This window comes from Glandiceps talaboti, chromosome 5, assembly GCF_964340395.1.
Source record: "Glandiceps talaboti chromosome 5, keGlaTala1.1, whole genome shotgun sequence".
In the NCBI taxonomy this organism is placed as follows: Eukaryota; Metazoa; Hemichordata; class Enteropneusta; family Spengelidae; genus Glandiceps; species Glandiceps talaboti.
This window is the reverse complement of record NC_135553.1, coordinates 10,007,499-10,023,801: the sequence shown is the minus strand read 5'-3', so window position 1 is coordinate 10,023,801 and position 16,303 is coordinate 10,007,499. Positions and strand designations below refer to the sequence as shown.

The following is a 16,303-nucleotide window of genomic DNA, read 5'->3' as shown; positions in this document are numbered from 1 at the left end:
ATTTTGCTATGTATTCATGGTTCATTTTTATACACAATGTGGAGACATTATACCTTGAATTCCTCAGTTGTAATGTTTTAGTTTGGATATAACAAGAGGGTAAATTGGTCCTAACTGAATGATAAACCTGACTTTTATTACAGTTATGGGCTGTACACTGAAATAATATGCATTGTCATTATTTTCAGGGTGTGTTTCTTGAATGGTATGTGATCCCTGATACTTTTGACAACACAAAATCAAGTTAATAATAATGGATCATAGTCTCAGTCGCAGTTTAGATGAAGAAGAGGAACAAGGTTGGTAAAATCTCAGACTGCCAAATATTTTGTTGTCATGTTGTGCTGGTTTTGTTTCAACTCTTTCACTATATCAGCTGGAATGGAAATGAAGACAATGCAGTTGCTCTCAGACTATATTGAGAAGGCTACAAATTACCCAATGGGTCAATGTTATGTCATTTTCATCTACCATCAGACAATGTTTTAACATAAGTAATATACCCAGTATATTGAATTTTATGTTGTGTGAGTAATTGGATTCTGTTTGATAAAGTTGAAATTTTGAATACTAAAAATTATTAAGAATGTTTTATTTTATTACAGGATTTGTAGCCTTGGCTAATGAGTTACTGACCAAATTCAACCTATCAGCAATAGCTGTACTGTCAGAATTTCAACCTTCTAGCTTCATTGCGTTGTATGAGGGAATTCTTGGTGATACTCTACCAGGTAGGTCACACATGACTCTGAGGTCATGTCCAGACATGTCTCACTGAGTGTTAGCTTTGTTATTACATTCATGTACAGTGTATGTCTAGACTGTATGCAACACAAATCATATTCTGTGCCTAGACCTTTGTTAGCAGAGATCAGTGGCATTATGAATCTTCTTCTTTTTTATTGTTATTATATGTGTGTTGTCAGCCCCTGAAATATGCATACCTTATTTCTGTTCAGACCAATGTAACCAGAAAAATATACCCTGTGTACGCAAAAACTGAAATATGGGAAGTACCATAACCCCTATCTCCACCCCACCATTAGGGTGAAAGCAGCCACATAGATTTAATATTAGAAATTCCAAGTTTTATCAATTATAATTGTGTTACAATGGGGAAATTTGTATCTTGTTTTGATGCCATCATGAAACAAACTGATAGATATTCTATTCATATCCCATGTGTGTAGATCTGATTCAGAAACCAGTCACCAGAGAAGATGAAATCCATAATACACAGAAGGTGATTGATTCCTTAGCTGTGGATATACTAAGAACTGATTTGTCACATATCACTGGAGAGAGTATTATTGATGGTGACTTTGTTGCCGTCAGAAACCTAATAGAGATATTTGCTGGTTTATTTGAGTATGTGATGGAGGCAATCAGTTCTGAGGGAGGATCAACAGATGCAGATGGTAAATATGATGTTAATATTAAAACCAATTTTGTATACTTCTAAATATAGGCTTTCCATACAGTAAATATGCCATGTTCTGGTTACTCACCTTGCAGTCATTTCTGAAACCTGCCACAAGAGGGTGCTATTCATGAGGCAAAATAAGGGCTAAAATCACACAGTAGTAAATGAAACTGTCACTAAAATGTGGCTAAAACTACTCCTTGATCTGACACAAAGAAAAATGTTGGCATCAAAATACTACAAATTATTATTTTTTCGATGGAGGTCAACCATCATGGCCCTCAAAAAGCTGCATCTGAACAGCACTCCTGGTGGCCAGACTATACAATCTTTTGTCTTTCTGTTGATAACTGAAATATGGCATATTGCACAACTAACATTTTGTTTCCCATTTTTAGTAATTTAAGGTTTTCTGACATACCAAACAAATGCTAGGTTTATATTTACAAAAAAGGAGACACTCAACTCAGTTTAATGTTCTTCTCTAATGAACACTCTTCCACTCATAGTAAAATTATGTTGGATTCTTTTAGTGTTTTCTCCACAACCATTAACTTTTGGCATTGACAATTTGATTTTACTTATAGCAACACATTATGTGTACAGCTGCACAAATATATATATACCTGTATATATACATACCCGCAGGTGATTCAATACTGGGTGTATGATATTATGAGTAAATCATATCTAACACATCAGTTTCAAAAAGCTTTCCAGATGTAGCTAATACAATGGTGATACATATTTCTATCCAATTTTCCATGACAATTTACATGGTGGAACAAGTATTAGACTCTCTCACCAGTCCTTGGGAGCATCGCTATTATAAGCTCTTTTATATTTACCGATATCTACCGAATAATTGTACTAGAATATCCTTGTACTGTGGGCCCTCATCGACTACATACTAGGGCTAAACATTTGTTCGGGGCATCACAGTAACACCTTAACAAATGATTAGCCCTATGTAGTTGATGAGGGCCCACAGTACAATAACTATGTGGTAGATATCAGTACATACAATGTGATGCTCCGAGGACTGTGAGAGAGTCTAAACAAGTATGTTTAGTGGAGTTTTCAAAGTGATATTTAGTAAATTATTCAAAGTTATACATTACACCTCTGATAATAATTTTACAGTTGATGCAATATCTGATGATCCAGATGTCCTGACATCAGGGGCTCTATCTACTATAAGTGATGTATTAAAAGAAGAACTGGGAGCTGACTACAATGGCACCTATAATCTATCAAGTAGGAAACCTGACTTGGGTGAAAGGTAAACAACAGCCAGAAACATCCATAATTTCTACAGTTATACTAAAATATGTGCTGAAAGTTCTAATCTTACACTTGGCCACATATTTTTACTCTAAATTATCATTTTTAAAGTAAATCACAGAACGGTATTACTGCATATTACATGTATATAGGGATATTTTGATATACATGTAGTTGTCTTTCCATCATATTTATTTTAATAAACGTATCTATCATATTTTCTGTTCAAAACTATTTTTTTTCATATTTTTGTGTAATAAAAAGTATTATTGCATGTTGTCATTTCATAAATTTTACCAAAATTTTCTATCAGCCATCACAAATACACAGCAATTTTGAAATTGCATTTATCATAAAGAAAATGTGTATAAACCGAATTGCACATGATTTTGTGAATTTAGTTATCATCAATTCAACTTTTCCATTGAATCTGTTCATTGTATAATCACAGATGGGAAGGTAAAGCAGGTGACAATACTCAACCAGGAGATACAACAGCTGATTTGATCAAACTTGGTGAAACAGGTGTACTGGACCACAGAAATGACAGAACTAAACCATCACCAGCAAAATCTGGTAAGGATGGAAATCACATTCTATGTATGAAATCAAAGTGTTTTATACTCAGTGTTTGTTGGTTTAGATTGACTGAATGTAAAACAACTTGTGATTCTAAACCCCAAAGTTTGAATCTCATGGTCTTGGATTACTACTATCTTGTCAGTGGAGCATAGGAATTGAAAAGATGATTCTTTTGTTCAGGACTATCTTTTTCAATAATGCTGACAAACAACTGATTTTCACAGCTAATATATCTGACATATCCCATATCTGATATAAGTCTGTAACATTACAGTGCAATGGCATTTTTTTGTTGTTGAAATTTCATGTGTTCTTGAAAGAAGAAAAATAGTACCGGGATAGATTCATTGATTGTATTGTAACATCTGTTTAAAAGTGAAATAGATCAAAGAATTGTTTGATGTCTTCCTATCATCCTACAGATATGACAACTTCTAGTAGTAAATATGATGCTGATGTTAGTAGCTATGTATCCAATGGTATTCTAAGACGTAAGGCATTGGATGAACAACCTCAACCAAACGGTAAGTTGTAATGAATGAAGCAGTGGTTTTGTTAAACTTTCAGAACCTGAAAACAGGGGAATTGTGGTAAAACTTGCAGAGATTTCCAAGTATCATAAATTTAGTGGAGATTTTACTTGCCGCCGTTTTAAAGGTGAAGTCTCCCTGAATGCACCAAAATTATAGGTAGAGGGTATCATTACAATCTATGCAGGTTTAACCAGATTTCGTCCTTTCTGTTACCAGGGTTTTCAAATTCTAGTAAAAACACTTCCAGGAATGGTTTTGAAAGTACAGAAGGTTAGATTACGTAGTTTGCCATATTTGCACGTGTCTGTCAAAATGTATGAAAATTAAAGCTATCTAAGATGAAATCTGCTACCTTATCATGTTACATATCTATTTCTGCATTTCTAGGTGCAGACAATACACAAGATTTGATTCGTGACAGTGAAGACTGGATGGCTAAAGTTAGGGAGTACAGAGAAAGATGGGGCCATGAACACAAAGATCCCTATAGTCCAGGAAAGGCATCCACTACAGTCACAGATCAGAGTACGACATCATCACCTTTGGTCTATAGAAGTAAACTTAGGGAGCCCTACAGCCCTGCTAGGTCCTACCTAACTACTACAACAGACAGTCTAGCATCTTCTCCAATGGCTGATAGACATCCCAGACCAGACCTTGGTAATCACTGTAATATTTCTTCTTCGGTCTAATCATGAAATCTTTTGTATGAAATTTTAGGATTTTTATTTTTATTTATGATAGATATTTATGATAATGAAAAAAAAATTCTGGCTTTCTTCATAGTGTTTTTTTTTTTTTTTTTAGGTTATCTTTGTTTCTTCATGTATGTATAGTTTGTTTACTTGTTTCTATAGCAACTACTACTGGATATGATATATTATGAATGTTTTCCATGACAACGAAGATGTTTCATTTTTTGGATGAATTTCAACCCATGAATTAATCACTCAAGATATTTTTTATATTATGAAAAATATGATATAAATATTTCATTATCAGTGTTTATTACTTTTCTTCATACAAGTTAACCATCACATCCCTAGTTTTAATTGCATGTTATTAACTTAATATTCACTATTTTTTCTTATTTCATCCTCAGTTTCCACATCTAAGCCATCCCCAGTCATCAAAAGTACATTGCCATCATCTGCTGTGTCTTCACCATCCAAGAGTGTCACTTTTAGTGATGTACAACCGAAAAGAACTGGTGAGAAACTCAAACTTTAATGATTCTACATAAATGTCTGTTACCAAAGGTGTATATAAAAAGTCAAACTTATACTGCAGTTGGAGTTGGACAAGAGATGGATGAAGTGTTGTCAGGGACTAGACTCTATATTGCACTCTTTAGTGCTATTCCCCTATATTTTTCTTCATTCAGCCAAGGAAAATACAAGTGACCTAAGGGGGCTTTGTCGACTCGTAGTGACAACACTTAGGTTACGATTATTTTCCAGGTGAATGAAGAAAAATATTGGCGAATAACATAATTATACCATTGCCAGTAATACCAAAGAAAAAGTCATGGAAAATAATGGCAATTTTGAGTGTTTTGACTGATTTTGAACACAGCAAAACCAATGACATAGACACATGTTGTCATGACATAGACGTGTGTTGTTGTGACGTAGAACGACCAGAGTACATATTCCATATTTTATGTTCAACTTAGCTCGTGTATGGTATAATGGCACACACAATATATACACACGACCAAAAAGATGAGAAATATTTTAATTCTATTCACTTCTCTATAGATACATCACAATCACATTATTTGATTAATTATTCTAATTATTGACATTAATTATTCTAATTAGATTTTTTATCTATGAATATATTAAACTATTATGATTACTATAATTAGTATACTAGACCCTTCTGAATCTGTGTAGTTGAGATTTATGAATGGCAGTTTTCAAATTTGAAATGTCATTACTTTCAACTTTATTGTATTTGATATAATACTAATACATCAAATTTTATCAATTTGTTGGGATAGATCCAAGGCAGGCTAGCATGGCCAGGGAAAAGTCAGTATCACCAGTTAAAACACCAGGTGCTAGGAGAAGAGTAAGTTACTTTATCTAGAAATTCAATTTTCATATACAGCTGTAATTTTATTTGACATTATTTTGTATCTTTATATTTATTTTAAATGTTATTGTCTCAACTGCATTTCTCCAACTAGAGGTGTTAAAGTGGGCGTATGGATGAGGATTGGGTAATTATTTATTTTGGATTTTCAATTAATAAAACAATTTTATCAGGACTTCCTATTTGAAAAACAATGTGAAACGACATAAACCAAGTCATTATTTGTAACTCAATGAATTGCAAAAGATTGATAAATGTGTAAAATATTTGTTATTGTACGTACAATAGCAAACTTTTAACTCATTTTTAGCTCTTTTGCAATTTATTGAGTTACAAATACAGACCTGGTCTATGTTGTTTCACATTGATTTTTCAAGTATGAAGCCATGATAAAATTGTTTTATAAATTAAAAATCCAAAATAAGTATTCAATCCTCATCCATATCGCCACTTTAACATTTCCTTATAAAAGAATTGTAGATTTAAGATTAATAAGTGACAACATATTAGTTGCCAAATTGTAATTCCCAAAGAAAATATTTAAACAGATTTCCTTATTCCCATTTATAGATTGACACCAGTTTTGACTCACCAAAAACAAGGAAAATTGCCTGGGCAGGCTCTGACAAACCTGCCAAACCATCAACGTCAAGACAGCGATCACCAAAACCTGGCGTCCCATCACCAAGAAAAGACAGACGCAGTGACTCTCCAGTAAAACCAAGACAGACTGTGAAACAGAGAGTAGGAGAGGACAGACCGAGAACTGCAGCATCCTACAGAGAGAGGTCGCCACGCAAACCCATCATTCGCAAAGAGCGTGGGATGAGGGAACGCAGAGAACAAGACAGAATGCTGGAGGAAGCAGCCAATCTAAGACAGTACAGAGACGTGATACATAGCACCAGGGACAGGGAAAGACAACCAATGATGATACATGAAGATGAAGCTAATGTGTCGTATCATAGTGATAGTGAAATAGATTATGGACATATTTGGAATATGCTGAAAGAAGCAAGGGAAAGGTAAATATATATGATGTGCTCTCTGTAATGGTATTTTTTATATAGCTGTTAGCATGGACCTATAATAGCACACCAACCCTTCATACTTAAACTCCCTGGAATCCACTGCAGCCTCTGTCTGTTCACATAGAAACTTCTATCCTATCAGATCCCTGTTTATAGAGCTGGATTGACTGGGGTTCAGATCTTGCCTAAAGGACTTTAGCCTTTCAAAAACAAATGGCAGTGTTGAGGCTCAAGCCAGCAACATGTAAATTTCAAGTTGACAATTCTAATCATTCGATCATCGTAACTCCACAGTAAGCTCTCTAACAGCACACTATCAATATACTACCAAATGATAGATTGGTTTACAATTGAATTTTTATTATTGGGGATGATATCTCTATTAGTTCAGTTTTTTTTCTCACACTTCATAAAATAATTTGTGGTCATCAAGGAAAAACTGGATCGGGTCAGGTAATCAGAGGAACTAAAAATTGCCATACAAAACAAATAGACCTGCCACCAAGATGACCATGTATGCTTCAATAAAGAGTCAACATTGACACAAACTGTTACTGTCAGTTAAGATAATCTACAGAACAGTATTATGTCAGTAAATATCTTCTGACATTTAAAAAATTAATAGATATTCAAGGATTAAGATCACCTCATGATTTTGCCATGAAAACTTAACATTTCTCCATTTCAGACCCCATCGGCATGGTATGATAATTGAGAGTGAGAGTGAAGATGACCTTGACATTCGACCAAAATATGGAAGGTCACCGCCAAGACGTCTTCAACAAACACAGTTTGAAGCTGCACTCGATGCTGATGCCAAGGGTCCAATGGCCAGAGTCCGAAAACAGTTGAGAAAAGAAGATCAAAAACGACAGGTTAAAACAGAGGTAGGGTTTATCATAATATTTGTGGCAACTAGTTTGGTAGATTATTTAGTCGATATTTAAAGGCCCAGGATTCAATCCCAGGTTCTCACATTATGGATATGTTATCAATAGAAGTGTAACAATTACATAGGATCATTCTTTTGTTCTGAACTAACTTTTTCTGTAGCACTGGCAGAAAACTGTTTTTAGGTTCCAAATTTTAATCCAAATTCAACATTGGCTCAACTTTTTAAAGTCGAATGTCAAATTACACGAAGCTTTTAATCTTGTTGAGTCAATGATCATAATGATTTATCACATAAACTGTTCCATAATTACAGCAGGCCAGTACACTTAGATGATGCTGTGATCAGCTGATCATGATGACTTCACTATTAACAACTGGCTAGTGGTGGTGTGATCAATATAATTTGTGGCTGGTATCGATGTATAGGGGCAGGTTTTCTGAAAATTGTACAAGAACACCAAACTTGAGAGAGACGTACAACTACTACTTGCAGTATGGACAAGTGAAAATACTTTATTTGTAAATTCCTGTCATTTCATTTCAGATTATGAAGCACCTGTATGAAAACCATCTTCAAGATGTCAAATATGCTCAGAAAAAGACAATCTCTGAGAAGAAAAGGAAAGTTAAAAAAATTGTAAGTAAACATTTCATTTGTGTGTTTTCCTTTATCTTACATCTATTCATTCATGACATCAGTATATCAACTGTCTGATGTGAAAAAAAAAAGTAAAAGGATAAAATAGACCAAGTTATTGTAAGTTCAAAAGATGTTAGTAATACTATGCCAAGTGGCATCATACGGTTTTCTATATGCAAGTAGCAATATTACGGCACTGGTAATCCAGCCTTCAGTTTACTAAGATAGACGCAAACTAAATCTATTGTTCTTCAATGTGGTAGATTATACAAGTGGGTGATAGTGGTTCTTCTGTTGTGCGATTCTAAACACCTTGTGATCAACATAGTGTAAACATTGGAAGTCCCAAAACAACACTGCAAGTTTATGGAACTCTAAATAAACTAGTTTTCAGAGATGCCTCCCCACTGAGACTATAATTAAACAGTGTCCATTCAATAGCTTATCACTGTTGTATCAACATGTTTGTGTCTTACTTAGTAAACTGAAGACTTGATTACCAGAGTATTAGTAATACATTACACTATAAATAAACTAGTTTTCAGAGATGCCTCCCTACCGAGACTATAAGTAAACCAATGTCCATTCAATAGCTTATCACTGTTGTACCAACATGTTGCAACAATAGTTTTAGTTTGTATCTATCTTAGAGAACCGAAGGCTCAACTATCAAGGTAGTAATTGCCTTCTTAATCAATAACATGTTTCTAATTCCATAAAATATTTCTATTACAGGATCAGATCTATAAAACAGTTAATAAAAGACCAATGTCATCGTCCAAATACAAGGCACAGTCCAAATATTCAGGTATTTAGAGCATCACAAAAAAACTTTCAGTTGATAATATATTCATAGAATTCATTTTTAAAGAGAGATTGTATGTTTTACTTTTATTTACACAGAATTAAACCTTAGATTTCACATCACAAAATTTCTAGTTATGCCTAGATAATCTTTGCTGGATTTTTACACTGTATAGAAGTAGTACTAGTTTCAAAAATGATGAAGTTCTTTTTTCTCAGCTGTAGTATAAGCAATAAGTACCGGTACATTTTGTTCCAGAAATGAAATAATGATGATTTCGAGTATGTTTGTTTTACTTTGAAATGTCAATTTTTCACAAATTTTCCATAAATAAGCTGATTATAAATCTCCATTCTCTGTTTTGTATATCAGCTAGTGTCAGTAAACCCACTCGTTACAAACCAGCTAGTGCTCCTACAACACCAATAGCAAAGAAACGTAAGAAAACTACAATTACAAGTCCAGGGAGAGTTGCCGGTATCAAAGCTGTAGGACCTTGTAAGTATTAGTAACAGTGACAAATATGGAATGAATCAGATGTAATACAATGAAAATCATGTCACCTGGAATACAGTGCTGTCTAGCTTGACAAAATCTTATACTAACATTGCTACATTTTCATTATGTGAAGTACTACCAACTTAGCTGGCCCATGCCAAGTTATTGGCAGTGTAACAATCTGTAAAGCCAAATGATGAAACATAGCTGTGTGAGTAAGATTTTTATAAACCCACATGACATTCTGTTACTAGGTGACATGATTTTCATTGTAATTGACACTGAAGCTGTAATTTATTTTATCCTGGCTTTCATAAATGGACCTGAAGATTACCGGTAGGCCTAATTTAGGCCTATCTCTTTATGAAACGGTACTCAAAAAGTGACTTTATTTTATTCAATTTTTGAGGAATTTTCTTGAACTAACCTTTGATAACTGTTTTATGTTATGTTATGTTATGTTATGCTATGCTATGCTATGTTATGTTATGTTATGTTATGTTATGTTATGTTATGTTATGTTATGTTATGTTTTGACATGTTATGTTATGTTATGTTTTGACATGTTATGTCATGTCATGTCATGTCATGTTATGTGATGTCATACCATGTTATGTCATATTCAGTGACAGTTCATGCTGAGTGAGTTCCCTTTCCTGCAGATATTCCCACAAACAGTTTGCGATGTGTGGAGTAAAGAAATTATTTTATGTCAAATTATCCATGACTAATATAACCTTTGATACTTTGTTTGTGTTTCAGTGACAGTACATGAGGATGATCTGCTACCAACCATGCTGAGTGAGTTCCCATTCCTACATGTATCTCCACAAACAGCTCACGATATGTGGAGTAAACAAATGAGGCAAATAGAACAACTAGCCAAGGCTGAAGAAGACCACATAAAGAAAACAAAAACACAACGCCAGGTATTCACATACACTCCTTCAGTAGCTTTGCTATGGACAACTCTAATACAACAAGTAGCACTGAAGTAAAGCACTTTCTCTATGTGCTAAAAACTCATTTATAGCATTCATATCAAGTATAAAGGTATACTGTTTCAATTGGTTTATTTACAAGCCTAGCATGTGGTCTTTCTAATATGGTCAATTAGCAAATGAAACAGTATACTTTTACACTTGATGTGGATGCTATAAATGATTGTGGTACATACAGAAAACACTTTACTTGGGTGTTATGGGTTGTACTGACTGTAGGAACTACAGATAGATTGTACAGTACTCTACACAAGTAGCGAAAGTACTAGTAAAGAAACCAAGATAATGCCTTCAGAACTCAAGATGATTTTACCAACTTGCTGTGATTATTTCCACATTGTACTCCTGTCCTTGTCAAAAGCTGTTGTTTCAGTAAAGCCCTAGATTTTTCATCATTCTTTACATGGTATAAACAGTACAAAGATTTTTGTATCCAGTACATCACATACTTACTAGATTATTGCCTTGGTACCCTAGATGTTTCCATGTTTCAATAGTTGGTACAGTGTTTTTGCCAAGGTCTGGGAACCCTGGTAACGGAGGAAGGAAATCTGGTAAAATTGCACAGCTTTCCATATCAAAATGCTTAGGGAACTTTGGTAGATTTTAGCTTTTACCGACTTACGGTACCACCCTTAACAAAAACACTTCAGTGTTGATGTTTGATTTTAAGCAATGAAAATTTCAAAAGATTTTCTATGTTTTACTTTTTCACTATCAGTTGGAGGAAGCTGAGTCAAGACAAAAGATTCTGATGAGTATTATGAGGAAAGAGTTGGCACACAACCAGAGAATGGTGAGTTAAAATATTGATTATAAAATACATGGTGTCAGTTTCTCAGTTTGTCATCATATAATATAAGGGTTTATGATAAAATACTTCATACCATGCACAAGCCAAGTTATTGTGTTTGAACAGAAACTATGGGTTATATACCCTGGTCTATTTGACTGGTTCTGTGGTACTTGAAATATTAGTCAAAACGTTCCAAATTGCCATTCTGATTTTTCATAGATTATGCTTGAGGGGGGTATTATTATTAAATTATTTCAAAATATTGTTCTTCATTCACTCAAAACATACTAGTGACCTAAAGGTTTGTCATTACACATGTAGCCTCTTGTAGTGACAAGGCCCCTTAGGTTTCTCATATTTTCCTTGGCTGAATGAAGAAAAATATTGGGAAATAATATCTAATTATGTCAATCGATGAATATGGGTGTGACTGATCTACTCTATGTTATACACTTTCCAAAGTCAGGCACATCTGCAGCGTGCAACTTCAGTGCACAAAGTCCATATTTCAGTCAATGTTTACCTTCTGTTCAGTTGAAATGTGTTTATAAATTCATATGCATGCATTCCTACTAATGTTGCTCTTCTCTTGTCAAATTGTCAGAGGGATATGAGAGAAAAAACTGCCCAACAGCAGCTTGTCAAGACCAGAATACGGGAAAACCGACTCGCCACAGCTAGGGCCAGGAGGTATTATGAAGAATTCCAACAGAGAATGAGAGCTAAGATGCTGAAAAGAAGAACCAAAGAAGAACAGGTAAATTTCATAATGTCACGTTTCATTCCCATGTTCAGGAAAAGTATAACGTGAATATGGATATACATTATATTGCTCTCTATAAAGAACAAAACAACTGTGATAAATTCTGTTTCTCCCAACTTGTACTTAAAGAATTGTATACAAACGATTAATGAATTCTTTCTTCATTGAATTCTGTGGACCTTCTGAAGTCATTGGGATTTCTCTAATGTTTTTTTTTCCAATATCACTAATTTAGTCAGTGGAAATAGCTTTATTTCATTCTTGTTGGTCTGCTACATTTCCACTTTCTCACATTTCCTCTAATGGTAAATACATAATAAGAAGGGTGGGGGCTGGGAATGAAACAGAATCTTTTCAAAAAAACTAGGCCCAGGAAACTAGGCTTGTTAAAAACAAAAGCACTGGGCTCTTGCCCATGTGAGGGCGCTGACATGGCTCAGCAGGATAACGTGCTATGATTTTCCTTCATTTATTGTTCTTTGTGAGATTGCCACATTGGTGGAGTTATTGTGAAATCCCATACCTTGAGGCATATGGTAATAAAACAAAACTAAAAGTAATGAATAATATAAAACTTGCACAGCAATGTAAATACATACCAGGTACTTCAGTTTGTTTTGAAATTATTTTATGACATCAAAAGGGGAAAAAATTGTTTTGGAGGATTAGTGCCAGTTTATGATTCTGTAAAATGTGATTCATGATTCTAATTGCTGCAAGGACTGGTGGCCTGTTGTCTCTACAGTGTGGTACTTCATGTGCTCTCACAGGGTCAGGTTCATCATATACTCATTTGCAGCATCTATGTATTTTTCACAACCAAGCTGATCATTTGGATTCCAACCATATTGAGTTTATCAGAACATAAGTGCACTCTTGTATTTCTGGCCTAAACTCAAAAACATTTTATTCACACATGGTATGAATCATTAATCTTATTCATGCCTTATTTCTCATTTTTTTCAGATTTTCAAGAAGTTGTTTGAGGATGGTCTAGATATTCAAAAGGGTCGCATCAAAGAACTTCGTTCATATGCAAAAGAGAAGAGAGAAGCACTTGCTAAAAGGCAACAAGATGAGATTGATTCACTGGAAAATTAGTATCCTTTTGATCAAATCAAATCAAATCAAATCTAATCCATTTTCAGTAAGCTCTCAGTTGAAACTTTTGATTTTCTTTTCCTTGATTAGTGGGTTGGTGGTTTTTAGTTGTTGCCATATATCTAAAAAGTTGGGTTTTTTTCCACAGAACACAGCCACAGTAAAAGTGTGGCACCTGACCTTCATGGTCATAGGAAAGTGTTGGGTTTACCCGAGTCAGGAGAGGATAAGTTATCTTGAGTCTATAGTATGTGATTAGGGAATTTTTGTATATACAATGATAATGTGAACAATAGCTATGCCAGGCAGACTATTAATAATAAAGCCTGGCTGACCATAGACCTTCCACTAAGAGGGAGGGTGGAGGGTCTATGGGCTGACTAATCAAGTGGTTTACTGCTGGTCAGCAGAATAAACACAGGATACACAAAGTTAAAAATATTAAAATTGTATGATGTTCAATATAATTCTGTGTGTGTGATATGATTTTAATATTGACATTGTCATATTTGTATTCAGTCAAATCACATCTTTTGGACAAATGAGAATCTTGGAATGTTGTTTTCTATTGTACTATGCTATCTATTTCTTTAACCAATTACTTCCAGCTACAAAGATCAGTTTAATATGTTGGCAGAAACCATTTCAAGGGAGAGGTATGACCTCCAAGTGAGGGACAGGGCACAGTCAAAGGTCAGTAAAGGATGACGTACCTTATCATATACAAATGTACCTATACCCAGATCAATAGTTCATGATGACTTTTGATGCTAAATATCACTTCTGGACATTAAACATCATGACATTCATGTTTATAAACATCATCACAAAGCGTCTTTCTGATTGGCCAAGACACGGCAATCGCACATGAAAATCAAAATCAAACTTGCCAAATATATGTGATGTGAAATCATGAAATGACTCTCCAAAACCCAAAGTATATGAAAATCCCTTTACTTTCTGGAATGTTGTTCCTTTGAAATGTCTAAAATTGTCTCTCTTGGTGGCAACCATAAATTCCATCCCACCGTAACCCAATCCCAGAGATCCATGAGAATGGTGTCTTCTTGCTAGAACGAACTTTAACCTCTCCATTACCCTTAGGATATTGTGAGGAGGGTTTCTTCTAACCAGTTTTAACTGTGACCACCAATAACTTATCATGTACTGTTCCGGCTCTGTTTTAACTCACACAGGTGATGGAACGAATGAAGAAGGAATTACGACAGAAAATGGAGAAGGAAATACAAGACTTACAAGAAAACATGCATCGAGAAGAGGACACAGCATACTTCAGGCAGTTAGAAGCCGACAGAATGAGAAGAGAACTTCACTTGGCAACGTACAAAACACAGTTTGACTAGTAGTTGAGAATAGTCTTGACATATGTACTTAGATACCAACAAATAAATAAACTCCTGCCAAATTTAAAGAAATGGGCTCAACATTTCTTAAAACATAAATTTTGATATATTATCAATAATAACTTAAAATGGAGTCAACAGAATACTGCAAAGGGACAGTGTGTGGAAGTTGTAGATAACAAAACATGAAACTTTGTCCAAATTTGATGCATACTTAGGTTTTGGTAAAGAATAACGATATTTCCCTTGAATGACAGCTCGGTATAAAAATATCTTATGAATGATTACGTCATTGGACAAGATCACAGTTTTTGTATTTTTAGTGTTAACAAAATAAAACCTTGCCTACAACATACTTATTGTATAATCTTAATAAAAATCGTCCATTGTATTTTTGTACTGACTTTGTGATACTGTCCTTTGAATTTTGAGAACTGTATACCTTAGATTTTGAAAATTGGAAGTGGTTGTCTCTTAGTACTTATGCAACATAGAGAGAGAGAGAGAGAGAGAGAGAGAGAGAGAGAGAGAGAGAGAGAGAGAGAGAGAGAGAGAGAGAGAACTATAAGAGCTGCCTAAGTTTTCTTTCATTTATGACACCTTGCTATTGATTTAAAAAGTAATTTATTATTGATTTTGTGATTAATTTACAAATAATTCTATGCAAGATTTATAAAGTTTAATCGATATCTTGAAGTAATTTAGACATGATGCCAGGACTTGATGTATTTACTGTAATGCAACCTGCAAAAAATCTCTGGTGCATTTGCTTGAATGAAGCGAGCCAAGGAAAGATTTCAAGCAAACGCAAAATTATATGAAAACAATACAGCTGATACAAAAATAACAGTGGGGGACACTGATGTAGATTCATGCAGTGCTTTTATCAGTTTGTTTATATATGTGATAGTTATAATGTAACAGTCACAGTTATAATCAATGTAATATAATATTGTGTTCATCAGTCAACAGTTGTGGGATAGATCCAGGCTCATGTAGTGTTTATACTTTGATAAGTTTTCCACACAGATTACATTATATGTCTTTGCATGAATCTTATATCATTCCCACTTACCACAAGCAAGGAAACGCACCAGAGTTTTTTCACAGGCTGTAATTGTAATGTCTGTAAGATGCACCATGTATGTGTACTTAATTTAAATACATGTTTGCAAAGTTTTTGTATATCAGCCTTACAGTTTGGTACATACCATTCAAAGACAAAGGTGCTATGTCTGTTTTGATGCAGTTGTCTTTGTACAGACTTTAGGCTTTTTGAGACTAACAGAAACTTTCATAGTAAATATCAAAATGTTTCAAAAAAAAGAAAAGAAAAAAAGATGAAACAAGAGTAGTTGCTTTATATATTAAAGTAATCACTAAAGTAAATGTATTGAGAAATATGTATTGATCAGATTAATAAAATGATGAAAATATGTAAAACATATTTTATGAGATAAAGTTGTAATGAAATAAATTATTATGTCC

General features: G+C 34.2%; 1 protein-coding gene across 1 annotated transcript; it reads left to right on the top strand.

Annotated features, from left to right (window-relative positions):
* Window positions 1-253: 253 nt before the first annotated feature.
* LOC144435750 (centrosomal protein of 95 kDa-like) lies at window positions 254-15,154 on the top strand. Its single transcript, XM_078124363.1, has 20 exons — window positions 254-299; window positions 606-731; window positions 1,191-1,418; window positions 2,567-2,705; window positions 3,159-3,283; window positions 3,712-3,813; window positions 4,210-4,482; window positions 4,925-5,032; window positions 5,828-5,898; window positions 6,493-6,947; window positions 7,642-7,840; window positions 8,392-8,484; window positions 9,223-9,295; window positions 9,665-9,790; window positions 10,553-10,719; window positions 11,513-11,587; window positions 12,192-12,344; window positions 13,317-13,450; window positions 14,060-14,144; window positions 14,648-15,154. The coding sequence occupies exons 1-20, from the start codon at window positions 254-256 to the stop codon at window positions 14,813-14,815; spliced, it is 2,946 nt and encodes a 981-aa protein (XP_077980489.1). The 3' UTR covers window positions 14,816-15,154.
* The last annotated feature ends 1,149 nt before the right edge of the window (window positions 15,155-16,303 follow it).

Coding starts and splice junctions, on each gene's coding strand:
- LOC144435750 (XM_078124363.1), top strand. CDS start 254: ATGGATCATAGTCTCAGTCGCAGTTTAGATGAAGAAGAGGAACAAG. Junction 5,033..5,827: donor TGTACAACCGAAAAGAACTG/GTGAGAAACTCA, acceptor TTGTTGGGATAG/ATCCAAGGCAGGCTAGCATG. Junction 6,948..7,641: donor CTGAAAGAAGCAAGGGAAAG/GTAAATATATAT, acceptor TCTCCATTTCAG/ACCCCATCGGCATGGTATGA.